Consider the following 27,741-nt stretch of genomic DNA (forward strand, 5'->3'; position numbering starts at 1 on the left):
GCGGCGGCGGCGCGGGACCCCGCGGCGGGCGGGGCGGGGCGGGGCGGGCGGGGCTCAGGGGCGTGGTCTAGCTCGACGCCCCGCCCCCCGCCCCGCCTCCGTCCCCCCTCCCTCCCGGCCCCGCCCCGCCCCCGGTCCCCCGGCCCCGCCCCGCCGCCTTTGCGCGCGGGCCCGTGCGCGCGCCGCGCCTCGTGACGCAAGCGCGTACGCGTGTGCGTCGTGCGTGCGCGCGGCCTGGCTGAGACCCGGATCGGCGGCGCGGCGCGGCGGGGCGCGGCGGAGGAGGCGGCGGCGGCGAGGACGAGCGGCGGAGGAGCCCGAGAGGAGCCGGAGCGGGGCCCGGGATCCCCGGGGGCCCACGGCCGCCATCACGGACTTCCTGTGGGACAAGCGCACCGGGCTGGCTGCGAGGACGGTGCGGCTCGGGGCGGGGCGGGCGGGGTTAGGCCGCGGCGGCCGCTTCCGTGCTCGGCGGCGGCGGCGCCCCGGGGCCGCGCTGGGCAGGGCCGGGCCGGGCCGGGCAGGGCCTCCCGGAGGCTCCTCGCCAAGGTCGGGGCCGCGCTCCCGAGGCCCGAGCGCTTCCGGGGGGGCGCTCGCGGGGCGGGCCCAGAGCGCCCGAGGAGGCCGCGGCCAGGCCCGGGGGCACCGGGCGGGGGGTTCGAGCTCTCCCCATCCCCTCTCCCCTCCCCCCCCCCGGCGCGGTCCGTCCCGGTGCCCCGGCCTCGGGCCTCGCTCTGCGGACGGGTCCCGGCGCTTCCTCTTTCGGCGCCGCGTCCGGTGCGGGCCCCGCCCGGCGGCCGAGCTCGCTGCTGGCGGCCCGGCCCCACCGCCGATGATCCCCAAACCGGTTCCAGCGCAGCGAAACGCCCCGGTGCGGCCTCCGCCTGCGTGCAAGGAGGGCTACCCGGCCGCTGGAGGGCTGCCAGCGTCGCCTCCCAGCGCTGCCTTTAATTAAGGGCTGGGAGCGTCTCCCTTGCGCGGCGCTCACAGGGGGTGTGACGGGCTCGGCGCTCGCCTTGGCCCCAGCGCCGGGTGTCGGTGAGCCACCGCCGGGGAGGGACCGCCAGGGGCTCTGCGGAGCCCGGCCTGGCTGCCGAGGGTGAGATTTGTCGGCGTGCGATGAGTACGTGCCTGTAGCTCGCCACGGCTGTGGGAGTAGCTTTGCCTTCTGGTAGCCCTGCCCCTAACGTCAGCAGAGTTTTGCGGGCAGAAAGTCAGCCAGGTAGGCGAGCGTGCGTTCTGAGGGGGGAGGAAAGATCCGCCAGGAGGTGTGTGGGCAGAAATCCAGCCTCTTACCTGTGGAGACAGGGCAGATCTAGCAGCTCAATGCTTGAGAACCAAAATACGCATTGGGAAAGTCTGATATTTTTGGAGCGAGGTCTGGGGGTAGGAGCACGACCCTAAGAACTTGCACTTCAGAGGTGGAACTGGGTGTATGGTCTTACTGAGGCGTTTTCTTCTTCATTTTTGACTCTAACGTCCCACCTACAGGGCAGAGTTGTGAGTATTCCTTGCCTCTGAGGTAAGGCCTACGAGGCTGCCTTAACACATCTGTGCGTGCAGACGGTGTTCCTGTTCCTTGGATCCTGTAGGGGCCTCTGTGCTTGGAGTGAGAGCTGTAGGTGGTGCTGGCTCAGCAGCAGGACAGAGGCATTTCTTCAGCAGTTGCCCACTTAGGTGTCTGCAGTGCTGGTGCAAGGATTTGGGCCTGGCATCAGTAATAAGCTGAGCTTTGTTTTATTTTCAGTTCTTCTTGGTGGAGAGTTTATGCTTCCTGGGGAGGGCATAGGGTCAGGGAGAGAAAGTAGGAGCATTGAAAGCACAAATGCTGCTCCTGGAGCTGTGGCCAGTAAAGACCATGGATAAGAAGTGAAGGGGGAATCGTAACCTGGAGAACAAAACCACAGCAGGCATGGCCCATGGGGGTGGCTGCATCTTCACTCTTATGAGGTTCCGGGGTTCCTCAGAGGTTTGTCCCCTCCCTCTCAAATCCCCCATGCGTACTTAGACATGCTGATTGCCTCCCCCTGTTTGTCCTAACGGTTCTTTGGCTACTGACTGTACGTGCTGGTTTCTCTCCCTTGCCATCGCCTCATAGTCACGGCCTTGTGTTGTTCCTGCAGATGCCTCACTCTAGAAGGTACCGCTCGTCGGAGCGCAGCAGCCGGGGCAGCTACCATGAGCGTTACAGAAGTCGCAAGCACAAGCGACGGCGGACGCGGTCACGGTCGAGCAGCAGCGAGCGTGACCGTCGGCACCGTCGGGAGGACAGCTACCACGTTCGGTCCAGGAGGTGAGTCAGCCCCGCGGAGCTGCTCGGATTTTGGCTGATTCGTCTTGCTATCGCTTTGCCAGAGCCACCGTGCGCCTCACCTGTCCCCAGCTGACCCGAGGTGTTTCGGCCCGTCCTGTACTTAGCAGGCTTGCATGCTCTGAGCTGTCACTTCCTGAACAGTGTTTGTAATCCTATCCCCATGGGTTGCTTCCCCCCCAGCTACGACGACCACTCAGCGGACAGGAGGGCCTACGACCGGCGTTACTGTGATAGCTACCGGCGGAACGATTACAGCCGTGAGCGAGGAGAAGCCTACTATGAACCCGAGTACCGTCATTCCTACGAGTACCGGCGCTCCCGGGACCGCGAGGGCAGCTACCGGAGCTGCAAAAGCAGCCGGCGTAAGCACAGGCGGAGGCGGCGCCGCAGCCGGTCCTTTAGTCGCTCCTCATCGGTGAGTATCCTGCTGTGCTGGGCCTCCCCTGTAACCTTTCTCTCACAGGTGGCAAGCTGGGTAAGTAGAAAACTCACTTTCTAACACTCTCTCGGACTCAGCTTGAGAAATGCCTAGAAAGCCTTTGATGCAGGCAGCGGTTCCTGTCCACCGTCCTGGTGCGCCTCAGCAGTGGCTGCCCTGTGCCAGCTGGGCACAGGCAGCTCAGACCCTGCCTTAGCGTTGCCCGCTCAGAGGTGGAAGGCCAGGCGTGCCCCGCAGGGCTGGCATGTCCCCCTGGGGTGGTGCTGTGCTCCACAGCTCCTTTATCCCTACAGAGCGCTGCTTTGGTGTGGTGATGCTCATTAAAGAGCTGTCTAGGAACCCCAGCTGAGCGGTCTTTGTGTGAGGTTTGTACAGGAAGCATTCAGCTGCTCCTGATCCCAGAGAGCTCGGTCTGTCTGCGACAGGTCCCCGTGGCCCCTGCTGATCCCTGATCCGGGCCTGTGTTCTGTGGCAGGAAGCCCCGTCTCTGTGAGCTGGGTCCTGTGTCAGAGCAGGATCCTTTGGGTGGGCGCAGCTGACTTGGGTTGTCACGCCAGGGGCTTTGGCAGGTGAACGTAGCTTGTGGCCTGGTCAGTCCGGGTGGAGGCAGTAACCATCCCAGGCTCTTCCCAGCAGTGTCCCCGGCTTTCTCTTCTTGTCTGTTCTGCTGTTCACCTTCCACTTCTGTTAGACCCCAGACATGTTCTCTGCTCTGTGTGTGGAGCTCTCAGTGTTGTCTGGTCTGTTCTGACTGTGTGTCCAGGGACGGGGTTATGGGCTGGATTCAGGTCCCGAGTCTGCTGTCTGGTTGCTCCCAGGTGTGGGGATGCTTAGCGGAACCAAAGGCAGGAGTTTTCTCTTCTCTGACATAAAATCTCTCATCTGCCTCATCCCAGGCTGTCCCTATTCCCTGTTGGGCCTCTGCTTCTCTCCTGGAAGTTGGTCTTTCCAGGATCAGCTTCTTTGGGGGAGGGTCTAGAAAGAAGTGTCACATCTGCCCCCAGGCAGTTACTTGTAAATTCTCTCTGGTTTTGGATGGATCGTTGTACCAAGAGTTGCTTCTGAAATCTCTGAATTCATCTTAATCTGAGTGTTGGGGCTGGGGGAAGCCACCGTGGGAGGTTGTTGGAAGGGGATGGGCAGTGTCTGTGGGGCAGTCTGGCCCTTTGCTTGTGCAGGACTTCCCGGCACCTGCCTCCTGCTGCCTTTCCTCAGTGGCTGATGCGGGGCTGAAGCAAGCCTCTCCCTGCGGTCACTGAGTGCCCGGCTGCAGTCGTGCTTTGGCGTGCTCTCTTGGCACTGATCCGGGACCCATAGGCCAGTGCCGTTCCTCTCCAAGCCCCCACAGGAGCAAGAGCAGCTGGCTCCTTCCACTGCCCCTCTGCTAGCCCTCGTTCTGCCCGTCTCTGCTCTCACACTGGTTCGGGTGGGGCTGTTTGTAGGTTCTTTTTTCTTTTTTTTTTTTTTTTTTTTTTTTTTTTTGCTACAACGAAAAGCAAACTGTTTTTTTCTTTTCTGAGCTAGTGTGTTGTATCTTGACATGTTCCCTTGCAATATCCCTATCGTTATATATTCCTCTGTGCCGTATGAATTGGCTGGGAATCTCCTCCTGCAACCCCTCCTCAAACAACCATGTGAATTTCCAAACCAACCAATGCGTGACGCTGGCTGCTGCGCTGGTTTGAAAATCTGATTGGTGAATGATGAATTCCCTGTCTGCCTGGGCCAGCAGCGGAGTCGACAGAGCAGCAGAAGGGCCAAGAGTGTGGAGGACGACGACGAGGGGCATCTGATCTATCGCGTCGGCGACTGGCTACAAGAAAGATGTACAGCCAAATCGTAACATAATTTAGCTCTCTAGTTAAGCTCCCATCGCAGTCGCAGATCTGTCTTATCTTTCTGTTTCATTTTATTTTCATTGTTTATTAAAGAGAAACCCTCTCCTTTTCCTTCCCCTTTTGTTAAAACTACGTTTATATTTTGTATTGTTACTGAAGTGCCAGGGAACTAGGGCAGTTGCCTTGTGCAGCCGGTGTCAGCCTTCCGCTGCTCCGGTCTCTCAAGCTGTGTGCAGGTTAGGTGTTGCAATGCATTCTCCTCTGCCTTGTGTATGCGCTGCATCCAGGTCGTGCTCACTCTCTCATGGGCTTTTCTCTTCTTCTCTCCCTCCCAGATGAGATTATTAGCACCTTAGGGGAAGGCACGTTCGGCAGAGTGGTGCAGTGCATGGATCACCGGAGGTACGCCCACTCCTGGGGCGGGGAGGGGTGTGGCGATGAGGAAAAAAGGCAGCGCAGCTGGTGAAATAGTCTCGTGCTTCAAGCAGGAGCCTGGGGTGGAAATGGGTCCCTCGATTTCTAGTATTCCTCTGCTGGTGTGGGTGCTCATCCCGTTGGGTCATCCATGTGTTGGAGAGGGACTGGGGGGAGTCTCTGGGCTGTTCATAGCGAGGGAGAGGATGTATAAATCTTCCCATGAAGAGAGTAGTTCAGAAAGCCCATTTTTTGCAGGGCACAGTCTCTGACACAACTCCAGAATGACCTTGAGTTTTCTTCCTGTTTCTCCCCAGGGGTGGTGCACGTGTTGCTCTCAAAATCATTAAAAACGTGGAGAAATACAAAGAGGCTGCCCGACTAGAAATAAATGTGCTGGAGAAAATCAACGAGAAGGATCCCGAGAACAAGAAGTGAGTGCACTCAGCTGGTGACAAAATGGAAGGGAAAGCATCGTCCTAGCGCAGTTGTAGGGATGGGATGGGAGAGGTGTTTGGTGTGTGACTGAATTCATCTGTAGCTAGTTTTTGGTGGCGCGTTGCCTTGGTACGGGATACAGACCGAGCAAGGAAAGGGTGAGCCTGGTGCAGGGACAGCCCGTCTGAGTGGCGTGTGCAGATCTGTCCCGAATCTGACTCTTTCTCTTCAGCCTGTGTGTCAGGATGTTTGACTGGTTTGACTACCACGGCCACATGTGCATCTCCTTCGAACTGCTGGGCCTCAGCACTTTTGATTTCCTGAAGGACAACAACTATCTGCCTTACCCTATCCACCAAGTGCGGCATATGGCCTACCAGGTGTGCCAGGCTGTGAAATGTAAGTGTTCACTGTTCTTTTCTCTGCTGGTCCATGACTGACCTGGAGAGCTGTGTGGCTCCCAACTTCAGTGCCAGTTCTGCAGCTGGTGGCCCGATGCAATGAGTTTTTGCCACAGTGCTGCTGTGCCAGTCCTGAGACTGAGCCTTCCTGCCCCTCTGTGGTGAATGTGTGCCTGGGGTGAATCCTTTTTCTTTGCCTGGTTATAATGTTTCTGATGCCTGTGGGCTGGCAGCTGCCCAGAGCACTTCAGCGTCCACCTTCCTGTGTATGTTCTGGTGATCGATGCGATCAATCTTTGTGCTTCTGTCGAAGCACCTTGGCCTAGACTGGCCTGTCTGTTCACACCCAACTTCAAACATGGGCTAAAACTGTGCCAGCAGCAACCCAAGTTAATGCTGTTTGCTCATCAGGTGGATGCAGCATCGTTTTGCTTCTGTTTCTTGACTCTGGTTCTGTTTGCTTCCTCAGTTCTGCATGACAATAAACTCACTCACACTGACCTCAAACCCGAGAACATCCTCTTTGTGAACTCTGACTACGAACTCACCTATAACCTGGAAAAGGTAACGCAACAGCTTTGCTCTAGAAGTGTCCTTTTGGGTTCTTGGTGTCCCTGACCTTAGCACGGGGAGGAGTTGGACTATAGGAGATAGTGTTGGCTGGCTGCGTTCACGCGTTTGTTCAGGACAAATCTGGGTGAACTGCCTGTATACAAGTAAGCTATGGAGACCACAGACTCCAGCTGAGTGAGAGGTTTTTTTGGGAGGTGCTGTGCTGTGCATCGGAGGGTATGCACCAGCACTAATAGACCCTGCAAAGCATTCCCTTCCCCTGGGCCCCTGTGGCAAAGCCTTGGTTGTGTAAGGTCCTTGTGTGTTGGTCCTTGTTTGGAAGCTGCTGAGTAACTGCTGTCTTTCTCTCTCACAAAGAAGCGAGATGAGCGGAGTGTGAAAAGCACGGCCATCAGAGTGGTGGACTTTGGCAGTGCCACTTTTGATCACGAGCATCACAGCACAATTGTCTCCACCAGGCACTACCGGGCCCCGGAGGTCATACTGGGTAGGTTCTCCCTGGCTTTCTGCAGCAGCAGGCTTTTGTCTCGAGGGCACGGGGAGCTGCCTGCTGGATTAATTCAGAGAGGGCTGGGGGCAACAACTTGAAACCGGTGGTTTTGGCATTGCTATCAGCTGGGCAGCGTATTGCCACTAATGTAGCAGGAGAAGGCCAGAATGGGAATTGTTTTTCCAGTTACTTGTTGGTTTTTGAAAGGGTAAGGGAGAGGGACTTGGAATCCTGGGCCATAACTGTATTTTCTTTTAAATGCGTTGTTTTTTAGAGCTTGGCTGGAGCCAGCCCTGTGATGTTTGGAGCATCGGCTGCATCATCTTTGAATATTATGTGGGTTTCACCCTGTTTCAGGTGAGAACCGTTTGCTCTGTGGCTTCCTCACAACTGGTGAAAGAGGATGCTGGCTGTTGCCCAGCACAGCCAGGAGCCTCTGGGGCTGATGGAGTTCCCTCCATCACTGCAGGCCTGTGGAGATGACCGAGGCGTTGGCCAACAAGGGGTTCTGAACTGGGAATCACCCGGGTCTGGAGGCAGAAAGACTAATCTGTTCCATGCCTCCCCTTTATGCTTGTCTCCCTCAGACACATGACAACCGGGAGCACCTGGCCATGATGGAGAGGATCTTGGGGCCAATTCCTTCTCGGATGATCCGGAAGACCAGGTGAGAAAGGCCAGCTGGGCACTGCAGGCTTCCTGGCTCTTCCCCGCTTTATGTAGAGCGGTTCTCTTCAAGGGATCAAACTTTGCAGCTGCCTGCTGAGTCAGTCCATGCTGCTGCAGTGTCCTGAGTGATGTGTGCGCCCCTGGCAGAGTAGTGTCAGGGCTGGCGCGTTGCTTCTGCTGCAAGGTGTTTGGTGCTTGGGTGTAACCTGTTCCCACCTCTTACTCTGACAGGAAGCAAAAGTATTTCTACCATGGCCGCCTGGACTGGGATGAGAACACCTCTGCTGGCCGTTATGTTAGGGAAAACTGCAAGCCACTGCGGGTAAGGCGGGGTGGGCAGGAGCGCCTGGTTGCTTTATCCTTTTCTCATTGCAGAGTCTTACAGTGCCAGCCCCAGTTCTGAAGATTCTTCCCGTGGGCAAGGTTGGGCCACTGAAAGGGTCAGACCAGTATCTTCCTGAAGGAGCCTTGGCTGTCCCAGACATAAACTAGGAGGACTGCAGCAGCCTGAGCTTAACCTCAAGTGGATGAGGAGGAGGGCGAGGAGACTTCAGGAAGTGTCTGGGAAAGATGGGGAAGGGGGAAAACCCTTGACAGTTCTGTGCTTGTTAAAGTGGCCTAGAGTTCAGGCTTAGGATGAATGCAGGTCTGAACAGACCAGTCCTCCCCCACCTTAGCTGTTCAGGCCAGGTAGCGTTCTGTGACCAGCACGGGGTGCAGTGTCCTGCGCCCTGACCTCTCCCGTCTCTCTCCACAGCGGTACCTGACTTCTGAGGCCGAGGACCATCACCGCCTTTTTGACCTCATTGAGAGCATGCTGGAGTACGAGCCGTCCAAGCGCATCAGCCTGGCTGAAGCCCTCAAGCACCCGTTCTTCGACATGCTGGAGATGGAGCCAAGCACAAAAATGTGGGACTCTAGCAGAGACATCAGCCGGTGACGCCACAGGTGCCAGCCTGCCCTCAGATTCTAGCCCCCGTGGAGGCCTGTGTGATTTCTATTCAGACATTTGGTGCTTTTTTTATACATAAACTCCCTGGACATGTTTGTAAAGCTGTTAATATGTGAGATACTGTAAATAGCCCATATTCTCTATCAGCCTCTGAGCACCACAACCTCCTGCTGTTGCTGCTGCCGCTATCGTGAGGCGAGGGGCTTGTATGTCCATATTGTAAATACCTCTGTTCATGTGTTGCTTTGTCTCCTGTTCTCTCCTGCCCGCCTCAGTGTAAATACTCCAGGACTCGCAGCTCTGTAGCTTATCTGTTTCCTTGTAAGTTATGAAACTGGTGGGATTGCATGGGAATTATTTTTTGGATCAATGTCATAGCCCATCCCCACACCAGAGTTTTATAAGAATTTTGTACAGTCTTTGTGAGAAATAAATATGAAGTGAATAAACCTTCCGGCCTGTGTTTGGACCAGCAGCAGCCTGTCTCGAGGCTGTTCTGCTGGTGGTTTTTACTCCTGAGAGGTGGTGACTGTGCTGCACCCTGCAGAGGGAAGGAAGATGCATCCTCGTGTTGCAGGAAGAAAGCTGCTTCAGTCTGGTAAACCCCTGGGTAACAAAGCCAGTTTTATTCACCCACCTGCCCAGTTCTTCCCAAGCTTGGATGATGGCCTTGTTGTCTGAGCTGCTCTGAGCTGCTGCAGCTGGCCTGAAATAGTTCCAGGACAGGCAGATTCTGGCATGGTGGGTGGCAAAACATGGGTCCTGTGTTGTGCCCTGAGACTGGTATTCAAAGGTGGGAAGATTTAGTATATGAAACAAGTCTTTCTACTAGCAAAAGGATAACAGGGACTAGTTAGATATGTGTGGTAAAGCCAGGCTCAAAAGGTCTGAAGGGAGCAGCCTAAGTGCTGCTTTACTAGAGAAACCCCCTTACTCCATGGGCAGGTGATCGAGGGCTGTACAGATGCCTACAGGGGGTGGCCCAGCAGTGTGTGCTGTAGCCCAGCACAGGGAAATGGGTCTGCCTGTGCCTCTTTGTGAGGCTGGGCCCTTGACTTGGGCTTTTCCATGGGATTTGCTGGGGGAAGTCATAGACCTGATGGGACCTCTGTCTTGCTGCTTTGCCCACGCGTGTCTGGAAGAGTCTTGTGTCAGGAACAGCAGATGTGGTCTGTTCTACACAAGTGTGTCCCTTTGTTGTTGTGCCATCAGTCTGTGGCAGACTCTGTCCATGTCATCATGCAAAGAGATAAAGGAAAACACCAGCTTCACCTGGAGTTAGTTGGGGGTGTCACAAAAGGAATGACTCTGGCTCATCTCCACGCACTTGTGGTCTTAAAGAGCTTGTGCTGGAAGCTTTTACCTGGTTCCTGCAGCACTGCCCGGTCAGACAGCAGACAGCCATGCAGCTCAGGTGGTGTGTGCCAGGGAATGAGAGTGGGGGGAAGACCTGGTCCTGCTGCATCTGTAGCCAGCCCCTGGGTGAGCCTGCATTGGAATTAAATTGAGCAAATAATATCTGCAGTCTGTCAGACTTCAGAAAACACAGCACCGTGGTGTCCAAAATCTGAATCCGCAGCTTTTAACTTCCCAGCCAAGAGCACCACGGTGAGGTGGCAGCTGTCCGGGCTGAGGGGGGAGCTCACAGCTTTGTGCATAACTTTAAATCTCCTCTATTCAGAAGGAGGGGAGATTTTTAGACAAGAGGTGTAGTTGCTGCTGAGTACTGAAGTCTGGGATGGGAACTAGAGGCAGGTGGGGTTTTATCTCATGCTGGGGAATTCCTTTTTGGGAGGGGGCTGTCGGCACGCTGCCTGTAGCTGCTGGAATCGGCAATCCCCATAAATAACCCATCCGGGAGGCACCACTTTAATTACCCCAGCCGCTTGTCGTGCCACCAATTCCTCCCTGACCGTTTCACGTCCACGAAACCCGCCGTGCATCGCTGGGGGGCAGTGAAGCAGCCGCCTTGCTGCACCCGGGGCTAACGCTCGCCTGGCCCCGGGGCTGCAACGGCGAGATTTGGGCAAATCTTTGGCTTTGGGGCTGAGACCTTTTGGGTACCCGCAGGGGAGAGCGCCTTTTTGCTGGGCCTGGCTGAACGGGGCCCAGGGCGGGTGGGGCCAGGCCCGGTGGGGCCGGGTGAGGCCTGGTAGGCCCCGGGGAGGCCGGGCCCCATCCCGGCGTTGCCATGGGGACGGCGTTGCCATGGAGACGCGCTCCCAGCAGCCCCTGCGCTGCGGACGGGGTAGAGCGGCCGAAAAAGGGGGGGGGGAGAGAAAAGGGCTCGGCGCCACGTGACCCCAGGGCCACGTGGCCGCGTCACGTGCTCGCTTCCGCCCCGCCCCGCGCAGGCGCAGAGCCCCCTGCGGCGAGGCCCGTCCGGTGCCGTCGCGGGGCGGTCCCGGTGCTGCCGGTGCCGGTCCCGGAGCGGCCATGGCGCAGCGCGGCGGCCCCGCGGTGCTCCCGGACAACCCCTTCCAGGTGCGGGGCGGCCCCGTCCCGCCCCCGGGCCTCGCTTCGGGCCCCGGTACCGGCCCCGCTCCCGGTGCCAGCCCCTGCCGCGTCTCTTGCAGGACCCCGCCGTGGTGCAGCACCGGCCCGGCCCCGAGAGCGCGGCGCTGGACGCCTACAACCCCTTCGAGAACGGCGCGGTGAGCCGGGGGTGGGCCCGGGCCCCGCGGTGCCCCGGGGCCGCCTCCCGGTGGCCCTGCCCGGGGCTCGGCGCGTCGCGGCCGGGCTCTACCGGCGGCTCAGCGCCTCCTTCTCGGTCCCGCAGCCGCCACCGCCGCCGTACCATGCCCCGGCCGGGGCCCCGCCCGCCGTAGGCGTGCCGCCGCCGCAGGGAACCGCGCAGCCCCCGAGGAGACCGAGCCCCACGGAGCCCCGGAACTACGGCTCCTACGGGACGCAGGTACCGGGGCTGGGCGGGGGCAGCCCGGGTGGGCCGGGGGAGGAGCGGGCAGCTGAGGGCCGCGTGTCCTCCGCAGGCCTCGGCGGCAGCCGCCACGGCCGAGCTGCTGAAGCGGCAGGAGGAGCTGAACCGCAAGGCGGAGGAGCTGGACCGGCGGGAGCGGGAGCTGCAGAACGCCGCCCTCGGCAGTGGTGCCAGTGAGTGCCCAGAGCCCCTCGGGCCCCTTCTGCACGGTGCTGCGCTTCTCTGCCTCTCACCTCCTTTTGCTCTGCAGCGAGACTGAACAACTGGCCCCCGCTGCCGTCCTTCTGCCCCGTGAAGCCTTGCTTCTACCAGGACATCCCCGTGGAGATCCCCGCTGACTTCCAGAAGACAGTTTCGACCATGTATTACCTCTGGATGGGTGAGTCCCCGCGTGGAACGTGAGGTCTGGGGAGCAGGTAGAGGATCGAGCCTCCTGCACGTGAGGGAATGCTGCTGATCTGGAGAAGTTGCGATTGCAACTCGGTGCCTAGGCCCAGGGGGGTGATTTCTTGGCATGGGAAGTGGGGAGCCTTGCTTGGGGCGCCTGACCGATGTCCTCTCCCTCAGCCAGCACCATTGCTCTCTTCCTGAACTTCTTGTCCTCGCTCGCCTGGTTCTGCGTGGATCCCTCGTCAGGTTCTGGGTTCGGCCTCTCCATTCTCTGGGCTCTTCTCTACACGCCCTGCTCCTTCGTCTGCTGGTATAGGCCCATGTACAAAGCCTTCAGGTGTGTATCTGCTGGAGCTCACGGGCCAGCAAAGCAGTGGGGTGGGACATCTGCCAGGCTGGTGCTTGTAACGGAGGAAACCAGGCTCTGTGCTAGAACAGGACTGCGCACTGAGGGTGTCCCAGCGCCGTACCTGTGTTTCCTACGGGTCTCAGGGATGTGATCCTGGGCTGAACCCCTCTGTGAGAAACACGTTTTGCTCTGGATGGGGCAAAAGAGGTCACAGGAGTGTTTTCCCGTGGCTGTTGTTGGACATCCCTGTACTGCCTTGTGCCTCTTCTTCTTACTTCCCCCCTCTCCCCGTTACAAGTCCCTTAACCACTGGTTAAGGGAGGTGGCTGCACATCTGGTGCCTGCCTGTTCTCCTTGCTTTTGAGAAAGGTTTGAGAATCGCTTTCTCTGGCCTAACCTCGTCTGTTTCTTTCTCCCAGGAGTGACAGTTCGTTCAACTTCTTTGTCTTCTTCTTCGTCTTCTTTGCCCAGAACGTGATGTACGTGCTGCAGGCCATCGGCATACCCAACTGGGGCTTCAGGTACGTGCTGCGCTCACCCCGGAGCAGGGGGAGGCAGGTGGGGCAGAGGGAACCCGTGGACAGCCGCTGCTTGTTTTACAGTGGCTGGATATTGAGTCTGATAGCGCTGAGGAAGAACACGGCTGTGGCTGTGATGATGATCCTGGTGTCCTTGTTCTTCACAGCGGTGGCTGTGTTGGGCATCATTATGCTGAAAAAGGTGAGTGAGGAGTGAACGCTGGGGCAAAACATCGGGATGCGTGGGTTTGGGCTGGCGTGGAGCACAGCTCTGTGCACTTGGTGTTGGAATGGGGCTGGGGCAGTGACTCCTGAGCCTGCTGCTCTCTTCCAGATTCACTCTCTGTACCGCCGGACGGGTGCCAGCTTCCAGAAGGCGCAGGAGGAGTTTGCCGCAGGGGTCTTTTCCAACCAGGCAGTGCGCACAGCGGCGGCCAACGCTGCTGCGGGTGCGGCCACCAACGCCTTCCGGGCACCCTAGCGGGATGGGGGCCCTGGCTTGTCCCTCACACGTGGGCTGTTTGGTAAAGAAGAGGAAATCCAAGTTGCACTTTCATTGGATCCCCGTGTGTCTGCATCAGCTGTCAGAGGCTGCCTCATCCCAGCTTGGAAGTGCTGGTGCCTGAATCGTTTGCTGCTCTAACCCCTTTCCTCGTGGATGGAGGCTGGTCTGGTTCGTGCTGGTCCCCTTCCCTCCCTCAGCGGACTGGGGGAAGGAGCTGGGGGGGAGGTGCAGTGGCCCAGTCATTGTCCTTCCTTCCAGCACCAGTTGCTGGGGGGCAGGAGTCCCCTCCGGGTGTGTGACAGGGACTGAAATGGCTGCTGCCCTTCCTCTCTATTGGCCAGGATCTCCCCTTTCCCCACCTGGTGATGCCACTTGTGTGCTCCAGGGCACAGAGGGTTCCCACCTGTGTCCAGTCCCAGGGTGTGTGTGGGCTGGCTCAGCCCTGGAGGCTTTTGCCTGCCTCTTCTTGGAAGCAGGACCTCATTCCCTGCCCAGAAATCATTCCTGTCTTCCCCAGGGGAGTGCTCATGTGGGATTGGGCTGGCTCTGTCCCCAGGGTGCTGAGCTGGGAGGCAGACTCCATCCCGTTCCCTTCCTTTGTCCTTCATGGTGCTGGGCTGAGCCTACTCCAAGCACGGGGCTGTGAGGAGAGCACTGCTTTGCAGGCAGCGGTGGCGCATCAGCTTCTGATGGCGGCTCTTTGCCTTTAGCCTGCGTGCAGTTCCTCTCTGGGACTGGTGCTTGGTGGACCCTAAATCCAGGCTGGGTGCTGAGGAGGGCTCCTCATACCTCTCCAGCTTGAGCTCCCTCTGCCCCTCCTTGTTCCCAGCCCTCGGGGATGTGAACAGCTTTTCCTTTCTTCATCTCTGCCCGCTGTGGGGACGGTGCCCCCCTCCCTCTCCCTAGCACTCCCCAGTCAGCTGTGTCCTTTCTTTGTGTGGCTTCACCCTCCTCCCTCCTGGGGGGCTGAGCCCGTCCCTGCGTGCAGCACTGCCCACACTGTGCCCTGTGTCCCCTTGCCCCTGTTGGCCCCAGCCCCATCCACCAGTGCCCCCAAGAGGACCAGGGGACTGGGGACCACGAGTTCTGCTTTCATCCACCAGTGGATGCGGCTGGTTCCCCTCCTGCTGCTCCTGGGGTGGTGGGACGGGGTCGTGCCTTCCCCTGGGGGCCGGCTCCCTGCTGCTGGGGGAGGGCTCCGCTCTGCGCCCCCCACGGCTGGGACCCGGCGGCCGCCGCCGCTTCCCCTCCTGCTGCCCCGGGGCCGCGCTGCTCCCCTTCCGGCCTGTCCCGTGCTGCTGTGCCGAACGCCACGCCGCCTTCAGGTTTAATTTAAGAAATAAACCGACTCCGACTCCTCCTCGCCTCCGCTGCGTCGCCACGGGGAAAGGGGGTGGGAAACGGGGCCGGCCGGGACGCACCGGAGCCTCCCGGACTACAGCTCCCGGCGTGCCGCGCAGGGGCGGGCCGGGGGGGGGCCGCCGCATCCCGGGCTCCCGGCGGGGCTGCGGGCGGCGGCGGGAGCGAGCCCGGATCCGCCCGGCTCCGCCTGGGGCGCGCCCGCTCCGCCGCCTCCCCCCCGACCCCGCTCCGCGCCCCGCCGCCCTCCGGGAAGCGGCCCCCGGAGGCCGCGGCGGGGGCGATGCTCGGGCGCGCTCCCCGCGGCATCCCGCCGGCCGGGCGGTCCCTCCGCCCGCAGCCGGGGCTGGGGGGCCCGGGACGGCGCGGCCGCCGGTAACGGCAGCGGAGGAAGCGGGGCTATTTTTTTTGGGGAGGGCCCCGGACCGGGCCGGTTTCGCGCGGGGCTCCGTGCGCCCGGACCCTGCGCCCGCTGCCTCCGGAGGATGCTCGGGGGCTCGGGGGGGGAGCGCAACCACGAGCTCGCCCCTGCCTTCTGCCGCTGCCTCGGGGACCCCCTGCACGGCCCGGGGGCCGCGCTCCCGGCACCGTCTCTTGGTCTTTGCGGAGCAGCCCCAGCGCCTGGTGGCCTGAACCCAGGGCTCGAGGGACGGCGAGAGGGGAGAAGCCCCAGGCCCGCGGCTCCAGGCGGGCTCGCTGGCCGGAGCCAGGGCAGCAGTGGGATGCGCAGGGACCGCTGAGGCTGGTTGTCCTCCCGGGACATCCCGAGGACCTCCTGGGAGCCCCAGGTCCTGCGTGGCCGTGGGCGCTGCCCCGAGCACCCAGCGCGGGGAAGAACCACCCTCGGCATCCTCCGGGAGACAAAAGGTGGAGCCCGGCCTGTTCGTGGCGAGTGCCCGCTCCTGCTTCCCCTGGGCCGCTCGTCCCCGTCCTGGTGTGGTCCCACCGGCGGCCCCGGGGCTCCAGGGGGCTCTGGGGCCGGTGGCTCCCGCTCACTGCCCGGGGCCGCCATGCCCTCCCCCAGCGACTCCAGCCACTCGCTGACCGGCCGTACGTCTCGCAGCCTCACCCACCTCCGCGTCCAGAGGACCTGGCTGCAGATCCTGCTGGTGCTGGGCTTCATCCAGGTCATCCTGGGCGTCCTCATCGTCACCTTCAGCCTGGTGGCAGCCACCATCACACCCTCCGCCAAGATCCGTCACTCCTGCCCCTCCTGGGCCGGCTTCTCGGTGAGTGCGGGGCAGGGGCTCGCATGCTGAGGGGCCTGGTGTGGGTCTGCTGCTCTGGGTCCCCGCTGCTCCCAAGGCGCCGTGCTGAATTGGCTGCCGGTCCCCGTGGGGAGTGTGGCCCTGCTGTTCCTCCACCTTGTGTCGGGGGGCTGCTGCAAGGCACCGCGGGAGAATCCCGGGGGTTCCCCTGGGGTGACTGTCAGGGATGGGGACCCCAGAGCCGTGTCTTGGTGGTGGGGGGCATGTATCGAGGTGATGTGTTCACTGGCCTGTCCCGAAGGGGCAGGGGAAGGGTGTGTGGGGTGCGGCAGTGGCAGCGTGGAGGGGTACAGGGCAGCCTGGCCTTGCTCCCAAGCTGTGCCACGGGACACTCTGCCTGCCATGGACACTGGGTGAGGGCAGGACCCCAGTGTGACCCTGCGGCACCGGGCCGGGCCTGGCCTTGCTGCCCGGCACAGAGCTGCCTGCAGTCCCCGGGCTCTCTGCTGCCCTGAATCAGCAATTTCTCCAGGCTTGCAGCACAGGAGCAGTCCGTATGGCCCTGCTGCTCCCGGGCCAGCTCTGGGCCAGCAAGGCTTGGGGGGCTCTTCCCAGGAAGGGGGGGGCTGCTCTGGGCCACGCTGCCCAGCAGGGACCCCTCCCCATCCTCACTGCTGGGCGTGTGTCTGCAGCTGGCGCTGTCCGGGCTCATCGGCATCGTCTCCTGGAAGCGGCCCTTCACCCTGGTGGTAGGTGTCGTGGGGACCCTCCCCTCTGCAGATGTCTTTGGGCAGGCTGGAGGGGGCCGCGTGTGCCCCCCGCCACCACCCTCACACTCGTGGCCGTGCCCACGTTTCGGCTCCCTGCCCTGCCAGCCCTGCCCAGCTCTCAGCCCCTCTCCTCCCCGCTGCAGATCACCTTCTTCACGCTGCTGTCAGTGCTGGGCGTCATGCTGAGCCTGGCCGGGTCCATCCTGTCCTGCCAGAACGCGCAGCTGGTGAAGTCCCTGGAGGCCTGCGAGAGGGTGAGGCTGGACAAGGCGGAGAGGCCGTGGCACAGCGAATCGTCCCTAGCTGCAGGGCTCCGAGGACGTGGGGAGCTGGTGGCTGGGCTCTCTGGTGGCTCTTGGGAGAGAGCACGGGGTCTGGAGGTCCCTCATGGCGTTCCTCGTCCCCAGGAGAAGGACTCGTGCATCTGCTGCCAGACCTACCTGGAGCATGCGCCTGCTTCCTGCAGCCAGCAGAGCGAGATGCTGACCATGTTCCCCAACCCTGACTGCCGGAGCATCCGCGTGGCACTCAAGGTGGGTGAGGGCTCCTTGGAGAGCGCCCCTCCAGGCTCTGTGGGTGCCCATAGCTCGTCCTGCTCCTCCCCAGGATCTCCTCTTCAGTGTTTGTGGCTTGACCGTCTTCTCCACCATCATCTGCACGCTCTCTGCTGTCGTGTGCTGCATCCAGATCTTCTCCCTGGATATTGTCCACGTGGTGAGGCCTGGCCCTGACCCGCAAGGACATGGGACTGGGCAGCATCCCCAGGCTGGCTGGGCCACCAGGGGGCCGGGGCAGGACCTGGCTGAGGGGCCCTGTGGGGACCAAGAGGAGCAGGACGTGTACTCCTGCCGGATCTCTGGACAGGGAGTGTCTGCCCCTTACGCCAGCTCTTCCTTGTTCCCTCTCCCTGCAGCTGGTCCCCCAGCGCTCCAACTCTGTGACGCTGGAATGCACGTCACCCCCCGACACCTTTCTGCAGAGCATGCTGGACTTCGAGGAGTTCGTGCCTCCGGTGCCACCCCCCCCATACTACCCACCCGAGTACACGTGCAGCTCCGAGACCGACGCGCAGAGGTACCCAGCAGGGAGCAAGGACGCTGTAGTCGGGCCTGCGCGCTTCAGTGCAGCAGCAGGGGGGGCGTTTGTCACCAAACAGAGCTTGTCCCACCTGAGGTGGCTTTTCTGCTCTTGCCTCTTCAGCATCACCTACAATGGCTCCATGGACAGCCCTGTGCCTCTCTACCCGACCGACTTTCCCCCCTCCTATGAGACCGTGATGGGGCTGCGCGGGGACAGCCAGGTGGGAGCCGCAGGGCCGTGGGCAGAGCGTGGCTCCGCTCCTGCCCTGCCCGTGCCCTGACGGCGCTGCCCTGCAGGCCACGCTGTTCGACTCACAGCTGACTGATGGCTCGCACGCCTGCACCTGCGACCGCGTCCCCTCCATCGTGCTCAGCGGGGAAGGTGAGCGTGGCCTTGTCTGCGCACCCCCGCTGCGGGGCAGGGGGGAGCGGGCCAGGCCCAGCGCTGCAGGACCTGCCCTCTGCAGCAAGCTCGATGCTGACGCCCGCTCTTCTCCTTGCAGTGTCCATGGACAGCGGGTCCCTGATCATGTCCGAGATCGTGGACATCCCCGGGGACAGCAGCCCCTCGGAGGACTCGTGCCTGCTGGAGCTCCAGGGCTCCATGCGCTCCGTGGACTACGTCCTCTTCCGCTCCATCCAGCGCAGCCGTGCTGACTACTGCCTGAGCGTGGACTGCGTGCAGTGCAGCCACCACGCGCGCAGCCCCACGCTGGGCTTGCAGGGGCCCTTCGAGGAGACGCCGCAGCCCCGGGCACGTGGCGAGCGCTCCTACTCCTGCTCCACGGCAGAGCCCGGCCACAACGGCATCTTGGTGGGGGGAGCCGTGACCCACAGCTGCAACCGCCTGGAGGGGCTGGCCCGCTGCATCGGGCCCTGCTTCCCCGAGGTGCGGCTCAAGGACAAGAGCTCACTACAGGGGCAGAGGGGCAGCCGCTCCGCAGGACCCGGCAGCGGGCGCCTCTTCCACCCGCGGCGCAACAGCGAGACCTCCTGCCCCTCATCTCCAGCCCCAGGGCTGAGCCAGCGGCCCCTCGTGAGATCGCACAGCGACCCCGGTGTCCTGATGGTTGGTGACACCGGTAGGTGGGAACGGCTGCTGAGACGGGGACGTGTGTGCAGCGGTTTCTGACTGGTGCAGCTGGGATGCTCCGTGGGCTTTGCTGCATTTCTTTGAGGCCGGGCAGGGTTAAAGCTGGGCTGGGGTTGGTGGCTGCTCCAGGGGAAGGGGGAGAGGCAGGCACATGGACTGCTTGGCCGGGAGGATGGGGATGCTGGTGTTGGGCCTGGTGGGGGTGCCGGCTGGTACTGTGGGGCTGCACGGCAGCACAGGACAATGCCAAACTTTGAATGTGTTCTTTGTGCTTCCAGCAGATTTCAGGGAAGTACTTTATACCAAAGCACTGGAGGATAACGTGTCCAATTCCTCTGCAGATACAGGTCAGGGCACAGTCCTCTGCGGGCACTGGGAAACAGTGGGGAGGGTTAGGGGGAGGGTTTCGGCAGTCCCTTGAGGGGTTAGCATCACCCTTTTTGGCGATGGGATGCTGGAGATCTGCATGTGCTTCTGTGCCCACTGGTAGGCAACAGGATATGAGAGGGTCCCCAGAGCTGTGGGGACAAGGGACAGTGGGGACGGGGACTGCAGGGACAGGGCCACATTGCCTGGCACCTCATAGCTCCGTCTCTGCAGGGCTGTGCTCGGAGGCCTGCCTGCTCCACCGTTCGCACTGTGACTCGCCCCCACTGCTCCGCGCTGGCTCCGTGGGGAAGAACAAGCTGCCGGTGTCCAAGAAGGTGACGCAGCAGCTGTCGAAGACAACAACCCGCTCCCTGGGGGACCTGAAGGTCTGCCGGGGCACCCGCGGGTTGGTGGCCAGGTTCCTGCAGAGACCCAAGCGCAACCCCGCAGCTGCAGTGGAGGTGCCTGGGCACAGCCCCCAGGGGCACAAGCAGGTAGGCTCTGACAACCGGGGCGTCCCTGCCCACCCTTCCCCAGTTCCCCTTCCTCAGGGAGCCCCACACATGCCCTCTCCCACCCACCAGCACCTTGGCACTGGCCTCCCTGGGGTCCTGGGTCCTCTGTCCCCCTGCGGCTGGGTGCTGCCTGTCCTGAGCCAGGATGTGTCCCTTCCCCTTGGCCCTGGCCAGCTGTAGCCGTGAGTGTGAAAGCCCCATGTGTTGCAATGGCTTTGGCTTTGCTCCTGAGTCACTGCAGCCTCGAGGAAGCCACTGTGAAATCCCAGCCTCGATTTCCCAGCTGGGGAGCGTAATGATCCTTTTCCTGCTTTCTGGGATTAGCCGTCCCTTGCGGGACTCTGGAGGCCTTGCGCAGCCCAGGGAGCCGCGATGGGAACAAGTCTGTCCTTAATGACAGCGTGTGCGTGTCATGCACGCCTCTGCCATCCCCTGCCACTCCTGCCATCCTGCCCAGCACATCCGCCTGCCTCCAGCCTCCTTGCTGGAGCACACAGGCTTCCCCCAAAGCACAGGCATCCCCTCCTGCTGCGGGAGTCGTCCCTTAGGGTGGGCAAGCAGTGCCACAGCCTGTCTCCATGGGGTTGCAGGTCCCCTGGAGCGCCTGGCCGGGAGCGGAGCAGCGCCAGGAAGGCATCCACCTGCGGAGCTGCGGGGACCTGAGCTCCACCTCGTCCCTGCGCCGGCTCCTGTCCGCCCGCCGGCTGGAGCGTGGCCGCCCGCGGAGCCTCAGCGGGACCTGCAAGGAGAGCGTCCTCTGAGGGCAGCGCTGGCCCCGTGGCACGGCCTCGGCCTCCGCAGAGACCCTGGAGCTGGGGGGTGCCGGGAGGGCCCCGCTCCTGGACGCTGCTCCCCACCTGTGGGGCCGGGCCCCGGTGTCGCTGTCCTGGGGCTTCCTCATTGCCCCTTCCCGGGGTCGGGGGCGAGGGGCTGGTCCCCTGGGGTGGCCGCTGTGGGGCCAAGCGGGCTGTGCCCCCGTCCCCTGCCCCGACCCCGTGCCTGTGCCCGCAGTGCCCGTGCCTTGTCCCCACTGCTGTCCCTGGTCCCCTGCGCTGGCCGTGCCCCAGCCCCGTCCCGGTAGCGCCCTGGCCCCATACCGGCAGTGCCCTGGCCCCGTCCCGGTAGCGCCCTGGCCCTGCACCCACGTCCCAGCCCCGCCGGTTGTGCCTGGCTCCCCCTGCCCCGTCCCGCACCGGCCGTGCCTGCGTGTCCCCGCGCCCCCCGCCCCCCGGTACCGCCCCGGGGGTCCCTGCACAGATTTAGGGGTGTCGGTGTGGGGGGGGTGGGGGCCCGTCCCGTTGCCACCGGGCTGCGGCGCTTGCAGCTGCTCCGCCACTCGCTAGAGAACCAAATAAAGGTGTTCGCCTGCCCGACGGGGCCGGGGGGCCTGGATGGGCGCCTGGGGGCTCCGTGGGGACCGTGGGGACCGTGGGGACCGGGGAGGGGGGGGGCGGACCCGGTGCCGGTGTGTCAGCTGACACTGGCGGTCACGTGAGCGGCGGGGCGGGGCGGCGCCCGGTGGCGGCTCCGTTCGGTGCCGGGAGCGCGGGGACGGGGCTGGTGCCCGGGGACGGGAGCCGGGGGCCGGGAGCCGGGGTCCGGGCCGGCGGTGGGTGAGCGCCCGGCAGCCTCCTCCCGGGACCCGCCGGTGGGGGGGGGGGGGGCGCGGCTCCCCTCGGGCGTCCCGGAACGGGAACGGGAACGGGAACGGGAACCGGGCTACGGGCCCGACGGGGGCAGCGGGGAGAGGAGCGGGGCAGGGGGCTCGGGGCTGCCGGGGGAGGGGGCTCAGGGGAGGGGAACGGGGGGAAATCCTTCACCGGGGGGGCGGCGGGGAACGGCGCAGGCTGCCCGGAGAGATGGGGGGACCCAGACCTGGGGGGGGGGGCCGGGGCCAGGCTGGAGGGGACCGGGGGCAGGAGGGGGCTGGGGGCTGGAGGGGGGTCGGGGGCATGAATGGGGCTGGGGGGGGCTGGGGGCAGCCTGGGCTGGTGCCCATGGTGGTGCCCGTGGTGGGGGTGGGAACGAGGTGGGCTCTGAGCTCCCCGCCACCCCGATGCGCGGTGCCGTGATTCCGTGACCCCGGTTGAGCAAGGCGCTGCCGTGCCAGGCACGCGTGCGGGATGGGCCTTGGCCTGTCCCCATCACGCCCTGTCCCCATCCTGCTCCTGGAAGAAGAGCCGAGGCGTGGGAGGGACGGGAAGCTCGGGTCCCCTTAAAGGCGAGGCTGGCACCGGCGCTGCGGAGGCGGCCTGGCAGCGAGCGCGGACGCGGTGCCAGCACAGCTGCGAACGGCTCTTCTGGGGCTGCTCGAGGCTTTCCTAACGGCGTGCCCCCCGACTCACAGGGTCTGCTCCCCCGGGTCTGCCCGAGCCAAGGGGACGTGGCGGTGCCATGTGGGCCCAGTGTGCCGGGGTCCTGGGCTGGCTGCTGCTGCTCCAGGCGGTGCCCAGGGCTGCAGGTGAGTGCAGGGACGGGGTGGGGTGGCAGGGGCTATATGGACTCTATATGGATGCTGTATGGGGGGCTCTGGGGTGCGGGTAGGGTGAGGAGTGTGGGGCTGGAGGGTTTCAGGGAGCACCCCATGGCACGGGGAGAGCTCTCGAAGGGCCACAGCCCCTTAGGGAGCGTCCCCCTCCAGCATCTGCCCGTGCCCGCAGGTGCCCGGCCCTGCAGCCCCAAGTACTTTGGCCGTGACTCCATGGTGTGCGTGTGCAATGCCACGTACTGCGACACGCTGGACCCCGTGGTGCTGCCGTCCCCAGGCACCTACGTCAAGTACGAGAGCAGCAAGGCCGGCAAGCGGCTGGAGCGCAGCGAGGGGAGCTTCCAACGCAGCCTCCGTGCCCCAGGTACCTGCTGTGGCTGATGGAAATGGGCCTAGCCCTTCCCTCAACCCTCTGTCACGCTGCGTTTCTTCCCCTGCAGATCTCGTCCTGACTGTGGACACGACGCAGCGATACCAGAAGATAAAGGGATTTGGTGGCTCTGTCACTGACTCGGCTGCCATAAACATCCTTTCCCTGCCCGAGAAAGCCCAGGACCACCTGCTGCGCTCCTATTTCTCTGAGGAAGGTGAGGAGTCGTGGGGAAGGCAGGAGGGCTGGTGATGGGGACCCTTTGGAGCTGCTGCCTGGGAGCTGGTGGGGCTTGGAGCCCTCCTGTCACGCTGCCTATCCCAACCCCTCTGTGCCTGGCAGGGCTTGAGTACAACCTCGTCCGCATCCCAATGGCCAGCTGCGACTTCTCCCTGCACGCCTACACCTACGATGATGTCCCCTATGACTACGAGCTCACCCACTTCAGCCTGCGGGATGAGGACACGAAGCTGAAGGTGAGCAGCGGGCGGGAGCAAGGGGATCATGCAGGAAGGGGCACAGGGGCTTATAGCTGAGCCGCTCTCTCTGCCCCGTGCTGCAGATCCCCATCCTGCACCGAGCCTCGGCCATGGCCAAACGGCCGCTGTCCCTGTATGCGAGCCCCTGGACCTCTCCAGCCTGGATGAAGACCAGCGAGTCCTTCATCGGGAAGGGCACGCTGAAGGGGCAGGCGGGGGACAAGTACCACAAGACCTGGGCCAACTACTTCGTGCGGTACAGAGGCGCAGACGGGGGGAGACGCCAAGGGGATCCTCGGCGGCAGAGCTGGGGAGATCCCTGGATCACACCTCTTCCCTTGCGCTCAGCTTTCTGGATGAATACGCCAAACACAACCTGACCTTCTGGGCGGTGACGGCCGAGAACGAGCCCTCGGCCGGGCTGATCAACAACTACCCCTTCCAGTGCCTGGGCTTCACGGCCGAGCAGCAGCGGGACTTCATCGCGCGGGACCTGGGCCCCGCGCTGGCCAACAGCTCCCACCGCGACATCCAGCTCATCATCCTGGATGACAACCGCCTCCACCTCCCGCACTGGGCCAAAGTGGTGAGCGCAGCGAAGGACAGGGGGTCCTGAGCCCCTTCCTGCTGGGACGTGCGTCCCTACGGAGGGCTCAGCTGCTCCGTCCTGCGGCACCGGGGTGCGGGTGCTGGTGTGCTGCCCCCCAGCACCTGGCGCTGGCCGACTCTTGTCCCTTACAGGTGCTGGAGGACGAACAGGCAGCTCGCTATGTCCACGGCATCGGCATCCACTGGTACCTGGACTTCATCGGTCCCATACAGGACACCGTGGTGCCCACTCACGAGCTCTTCCCGGATTACTTCATCCTGGCCACGGAGGCGTGCATCGGGGCCCACTTCTGGGAGCGGGATGTTATCCTGGGCTGCTGGGAGCGGGGGAACCAGTACAGCCACAGCATCCTGACGGTGAGAGCCTGCCCTGCCCCGCATGGTGGGTCCTGAGGAGTGGTGCTGGTACCCCCCACCTCTTCCCTCATCGCCCTGCTGCTTGGGCAGACATCTGTGCTGTCTCCTGTTGCAGAACCTGAACCACTTTGTGGCCGGCTGGACCGACTGGAACCTGGCGCTGGACCTGGAGGGGGGTCCTAACTGGGTCAAGAACTACGTGGACAGCCCCATCATCGTGGACAGCAGCGAAGGCGTCTTCTACAAGCAGCCCATGTTCTACCACATGGGGCACTTCAGGTGGGTCAGGGCTCCCCAGCTGCCTGGCCTCCAGCTCTGTGGTCACAGCAGCGGCTTGGTGGGAGCAGAGCCGTGCAGGACGTCTTGAGAGAGCTCCGCTGGGGTCTGACCTCATTCCTGGGCTTGCTTCTTGGCCTTACTTGTGCAGTAAGTTCATCCCAGAGGGCTCCCAGCGTGTGGGGCTCGTCGCCTCCAAAGAGTCCAAGAAGACCGACCTGGAGTACTCGGCCTTCGTGCGCCCCGACGGTGCCGTGGTGGTGGTGGTCCTCAACAGGTGAGTGATGCAGCCCGGCCTGCAAGCACGGGTCCCCATCCGGCCAGGCTGTTACGTGCGCACCCATCCTGCTGGGCCTCATGCACTGCTGGTGCTCAGGACCTGCTGCAGGATCCTCCTGACCCTGCTGCCCCTCCTCACCCTCCAGGTCCCTGCAAAATGTGACCTTCGGGCTGGCCGACACGGTCGGCCTCATCGAGGCCGTGGCTCCGGCCAGCTCCATCCAGACCTACCTGTGGCGGCGGCAGTGACGAGGCTGAGATGCCCGTGGCTGGCCAGGGGCTGGACTGAGGCAGTGGGGGTGCGGCCCCACGCTGCCCGCGTGCTCCGTCCAGGGAGATGTGGCCGAGGCGGCGTGGTGCTGTGCCCCGTGGTGGAGCCGAGCGCTTGGGTGAGATGGGACCCAGAGCGCCGTGCACGGGCCGGGGGCACTGGCACCCCCAGGGCGGGGATCCTACAGGCTGTGAGCGCTGGTGCTGCTGCTCCAACATTAAATGCTGATGCTGGCTCCATGTCTGTGGCTGGAAGAGAAACCTCTGGGTCCCTGCCCGGGTCCCTGCCCTGCTCCCTGGGTGCAGTGGTTGGGTGCAGCCCTGGGAGGGGATCCAGGTACCGGGGGATCCTTGGCAGGGGGATGAGCAAGCCTGGATGCTTCCCAGCTGCCTTGCTGTGGGCAGATTTAGGATATGGCTCCAGGTTTACCCTGCACATGCATGCTCCTGGAGCAGGAGGAGGCTTCAGCTTTCCACCCTGCAGGGTGGGAGCCCCCTGCACATGTTGCCTGGCCTCATTCTTGTGGAGCTGGGGCTTGCTCCCTGTCATCTCTGCTCTGCACTTGGGCTCCCCAGCCCTGCAGGGCTGCAGGTTCCCCGGCCACGTCTTAGCCCAGGCTGCAGGGAGCTCCCCAGCACCGGGGCTGGAGGCAGAACCAGCTCCAGGAGTGCTGCAGTGTGGGGGGTTTGGGACACGAGTCTGCTCTGGATGGGGTCACGGGTCTGCAAGCTTCGTGGGGCTCTGCAGGGAGGTGGATCCCTGGATGCTGCTGGAGCACAGGCGGCTTTCATCCTCATGAGCCACTTGAGGTTTTGAATCACCCGGGTGAGCTTCAGCCCACAGACCTCAGGGAAGGAGCCGAGATGGCACCCGCCAGGCAGCAGCAGCCCTGCGATGGGGCACGCTGTCCCCAGTGGGACTCAGCATCGTCCGGAGCTGCGGGGCCAGGCAGGGTGAGTAAGCAGGCATGGGACCAGGAGTGGGTGCAGAGCGCCGGCACACCCAGGAAGGAGGGAGGCAGCGATGAGGGTGTGCGGGGGATTAGGGCAGGGGAGGTCACAATTGCAGGCAGGGCTGGGAAGGGAGGCTGGGGCTGGGTCAGGGCAGGCAAGACGCAGCTTCCCGGTGCTGTCAGGGCTGACAGAAGTGAAGGGACTTCCCTTTAAGCCCCCCATCCAGTGTCTGGGGTGGCACAGCTGCCATTTGGGGAGTGGGGTGGCTGCTGGACCCCACTGCTGCCCAGAGGCCCTTTGTGTTTGTCCACAAGAGGGAAATATTTCTCCAGGATTGCGGCGGCTCCCAGCCTGCTCCAGGCATCCCCACAGCCCAGCACCAGGCTCCAGCAAGCAGCTGCTGCTCTCCCACCCGCTTCTTTTTTCGCAGGTCCCTCACTTACACGCTTTTGGAGGTTTTCCCAGCCTCAGTAATAAAAGCCAGTGTCCAGATGCTTCACCTCCTCCAGGCACATCCCCTTGTCCTGCTCCTCTTCTCGGCCCCAAAGGATCAAACAAGTCTGGGTTAAACGAGGAGGGGAAAATCCCATCACTGCACTCTGGGCTTGGCTCGTTAACCCATGTACAAAGCACTGACCCATTTGGGGCACACACAGACCCCAAATCCCACATGGGCAGCTCAGCCCTAGCTCTGTGTTTGCACGGGTTCCCGTCCCCACAGGACGGCGCTGGACTGGCTGAGGGACAAACTCCTCGTGCCCCAGGCTCCTTCACCCGAGAAGGAGTGAGAAATCCCGTGTGCTGGGGACGTCAGCAAGAAACGGCTTGGCTGAGGATTCAACGGGGTTGCCCAGTGGCTCCTGTGCCACCAGCTCAGCGCCGAGGCGTTGCCCTTCCCCTGGGTCTCACTTTTCCTGCTGAGCAAGAAGCTCTTATCAGCCCTTGTTGATAGGGACGAGCTCCTGTCTGTCCCGGCAGCCTCCGCGGTGTTTTTGTTTGGGGACGCTTTGGGGCTGCCAGGCTCTGCTGGGGCTGTGGTGAGAGCCCAGCCTGGCCACGGGGCCACGGCTGTGCCAGACCCCAAAACAGGGAGGAAAAGAATGGGGCAAGCACGGGGCATCCCAGGTCAGGGGCAGCAGGCCAGCAGCCTCAGGATGCATCTGATCAATTAATTCCTCCCCAAAACTGGGGCTAATTAGCCTGGGTGTAGCACCTGGCTGATGAGTTAGTCACAGCTGGAGGTGGGAGTCGTGTGGGGCAGAGGGGACGGGCCAGCAGCTTCCTTCTGGGGCTGCCTGTTCGCTCCCTAGGTTTTATCCGGGGGCTGCCTGGCCCCAGCCACCCTCTTCCTGCAGTGGGTGGCCCTGGGGTTTGGCCCCAGGCACACAGGGGGGGGCTGTGGTGTGCACCGCACTGCAGCGGGACAGTGCTGGAGGGCAGGGGAAGACGGATCGGGTTGCCCTACAGCTGTATCTGATATGGCTGAAAAGGAGAAAATTAGTCATAAATTGCTGCTCCACCCTGGAGAGGGAGAGCTAACGGCGCAGAGGGTGGCTGAGCAGTTTAACCCTCACCAAGTGCTGGTGGAGAAGCAGCTGGGAGCCTTGGGCTCTGCTGCCAGCCCCAGCTTTCGGGCAGGGGGCGAGCTGTTCCCCGCTGCTCCGGGCTGCTGAGGGTGCCCGTACAGAAACGGGTGCGTGTGCATGTCCCGCACGCTGTGCCCAGGAGCAGGCGGTACCCGTGTGCCAATTTCAGCCCTGGCAATTTTGACGGTGAAGCTTTGCTCGAGGAGCAGCCCCGTGGCCAGGAGTGTTCCGGAGTTGGCCCCGCGGGCATGGAAGAGCTGAGCTCTGCGCCTTGGCAGCGCGGCTGTCGGGGTGGAGGTGCCGCTGGCACCGCAGTGGGTTCCCCTCCACGGGTCTGGCTCCTCGGTGCTACCTTGTTGGTGCAGAAACAGAGGAACGACAGCGCTTGGCAGCCTGCTGCTGCCCTCCTCCAGCAGTTCTGGGGTGGGGGGTGAGCGATGCAAAAAGGCTCA

General features: G+C 62.9%; 3 protein-coding genes across 7 annotated transcripts; all 3 read left to right on the forward strand.

Moving 5' to 3' along the window:
• The first annotated feature begins 304 nt into the window (after positions 1–304).
• LOC116499687 (dual specificity protein kinase CLK2) lies at positions 305–14,586 on the forward strand. Of its 4 annotated transcripts, XM_032204501.1 has the most exons (20): positions 305–415; positions 2,124–2,293; positions 2,495–2,729; positions 4,483–4,579; positions 4,927–4,993; positions 5,323–5,439; positions 5,676–5,842; positions 6,314–6,408; positions 6,775–6,904; positions 7,182–7,264; positions 7,495–7,574; positions 7,808–7,898; positions 11,105–11,182; positions 11,308–11,442; positions 11,519–11,639; positions 11,717–11,845; positions 12,034–12,193; positions 12,625–12,726; positions 12,808–12,925; positions 13,058–14,586. In XM_032204501.1, the coding sequence occupies exons 2-20, from the start codon at positions 2,124–2,126 to the stop codon at positions 13,202–13,204; spliced, it is 2,322 nt and encodes a 773-aa protein (XP_032060392.1). In that variant the 5' UTR covers positions 305–415; the 3' UTR covers positions 13,205–14,586. The 4 variants fall into 4 exon arrangements, with proteins under 4 accessions (XP_032060392.1, XP_032060388.1, XP_032060390.1 ...); XM_032204497.1 differs by lacking the exons at positions 11,105–11,182; positions 11,308–11,442; positions 11,519–11,639; ... (3 more) ...; positions 12,808–12,925; positions 13,058–14,586 and adding an exon at positions 8,334–8,962; XM_032204499.1 differs by lacking the exons at positions 11,105–11,182; positions 11,308–11,442; positions 11,519–11,639; ... (3 more) ...; positions 12,808–12,925; positions 13,058–14,586 and adding an exon at positions 8,334–8,962 and having other exon boundaries at positions 4,486–4,579.
• Positions 14,587–14,835: 249 nt separating this feature from the next.
• On the forward strand, positions 14,836–20,994 carry FAM189B (family with sequence similarity 189 member B). 2 transcript variants are annotated; one of them, XM_032204622.1, is made up of 12 exons: positions 14,836–15,816; positions 16,488–16,544; positions 16,709–16,819; positions 16,973–17,098; positions 17,172–17,279; positions 17,479–17,639; positions 17,766–17,865; positions 17,942–18,026; positions 18,148–18,726; positions 19,016–19,084; positions 19,338–19,600; positions 20,212–20,994. In XM_032204622.1, exons 1-12 carry the CDS (start codon positions 15,598–15,600, stop codon positions 20,380–20,382), a joined length of 2,049 nt encoding a protein of 682 aa, XP_032060513.1. In that variant the 5' UTR covers positions 14,836–15,597; the 3' UTR covers positions 20,383–20,994. The 2 variants fall into 2 exon arrangements, with proteins under 2 accessions (XP_032060513.1, XP_032060514.1); XM_032204623.1 differs by having other exon boundaries at positions 19,019–19,084.
• Positions 20,995–21,219: 225 nt separating this feature from the next.
• GBA (glucosylceramidase beta) lies at positions 21,220–24,979 on the forward strand. The gene is made up of 11 exons (XM_032204419.1): positions 21,220–21,234; positions 21,969–22,082; positions 22,282–22,473; positions 22,550–22,696; positions 22,822–22,955; positions 23,042–23,214; positions 23,307–23,544; positions 23,700–23,924; positions 24,040–24,203; positions 24,352–24,477; positions 24,626–24,979. The coding sequence occupies exons 2-11, from the start codon at positions 22,016–22,018 to the stop codon at positions 24,726–24,728; spliced, it is 1,569 nt and encodes a 522-aa protein (XP_032060310.1). The 5' UTR covers positions 21,220–21,234; positions 21,969–22,015; the 3' UTR covers positions 24,729–24,979.
• The last annotated feature ends 2,762 nt before the right edge of the window (positions 24,980–27,741 follow it).

Source organism: Aythya fuligula, chromosome 28 (assembly GCF_009819795.1).
Source record: "Aythya fuligula isolate bAytFul2 chromosome 28, bAytFul2.pri, whole genome shotgun sequence".
NCBI lineage: Eukaryota > Metazoa > Chordata > Aves > Anseriformes > Anatidae > Aythya > Aythya fuligula.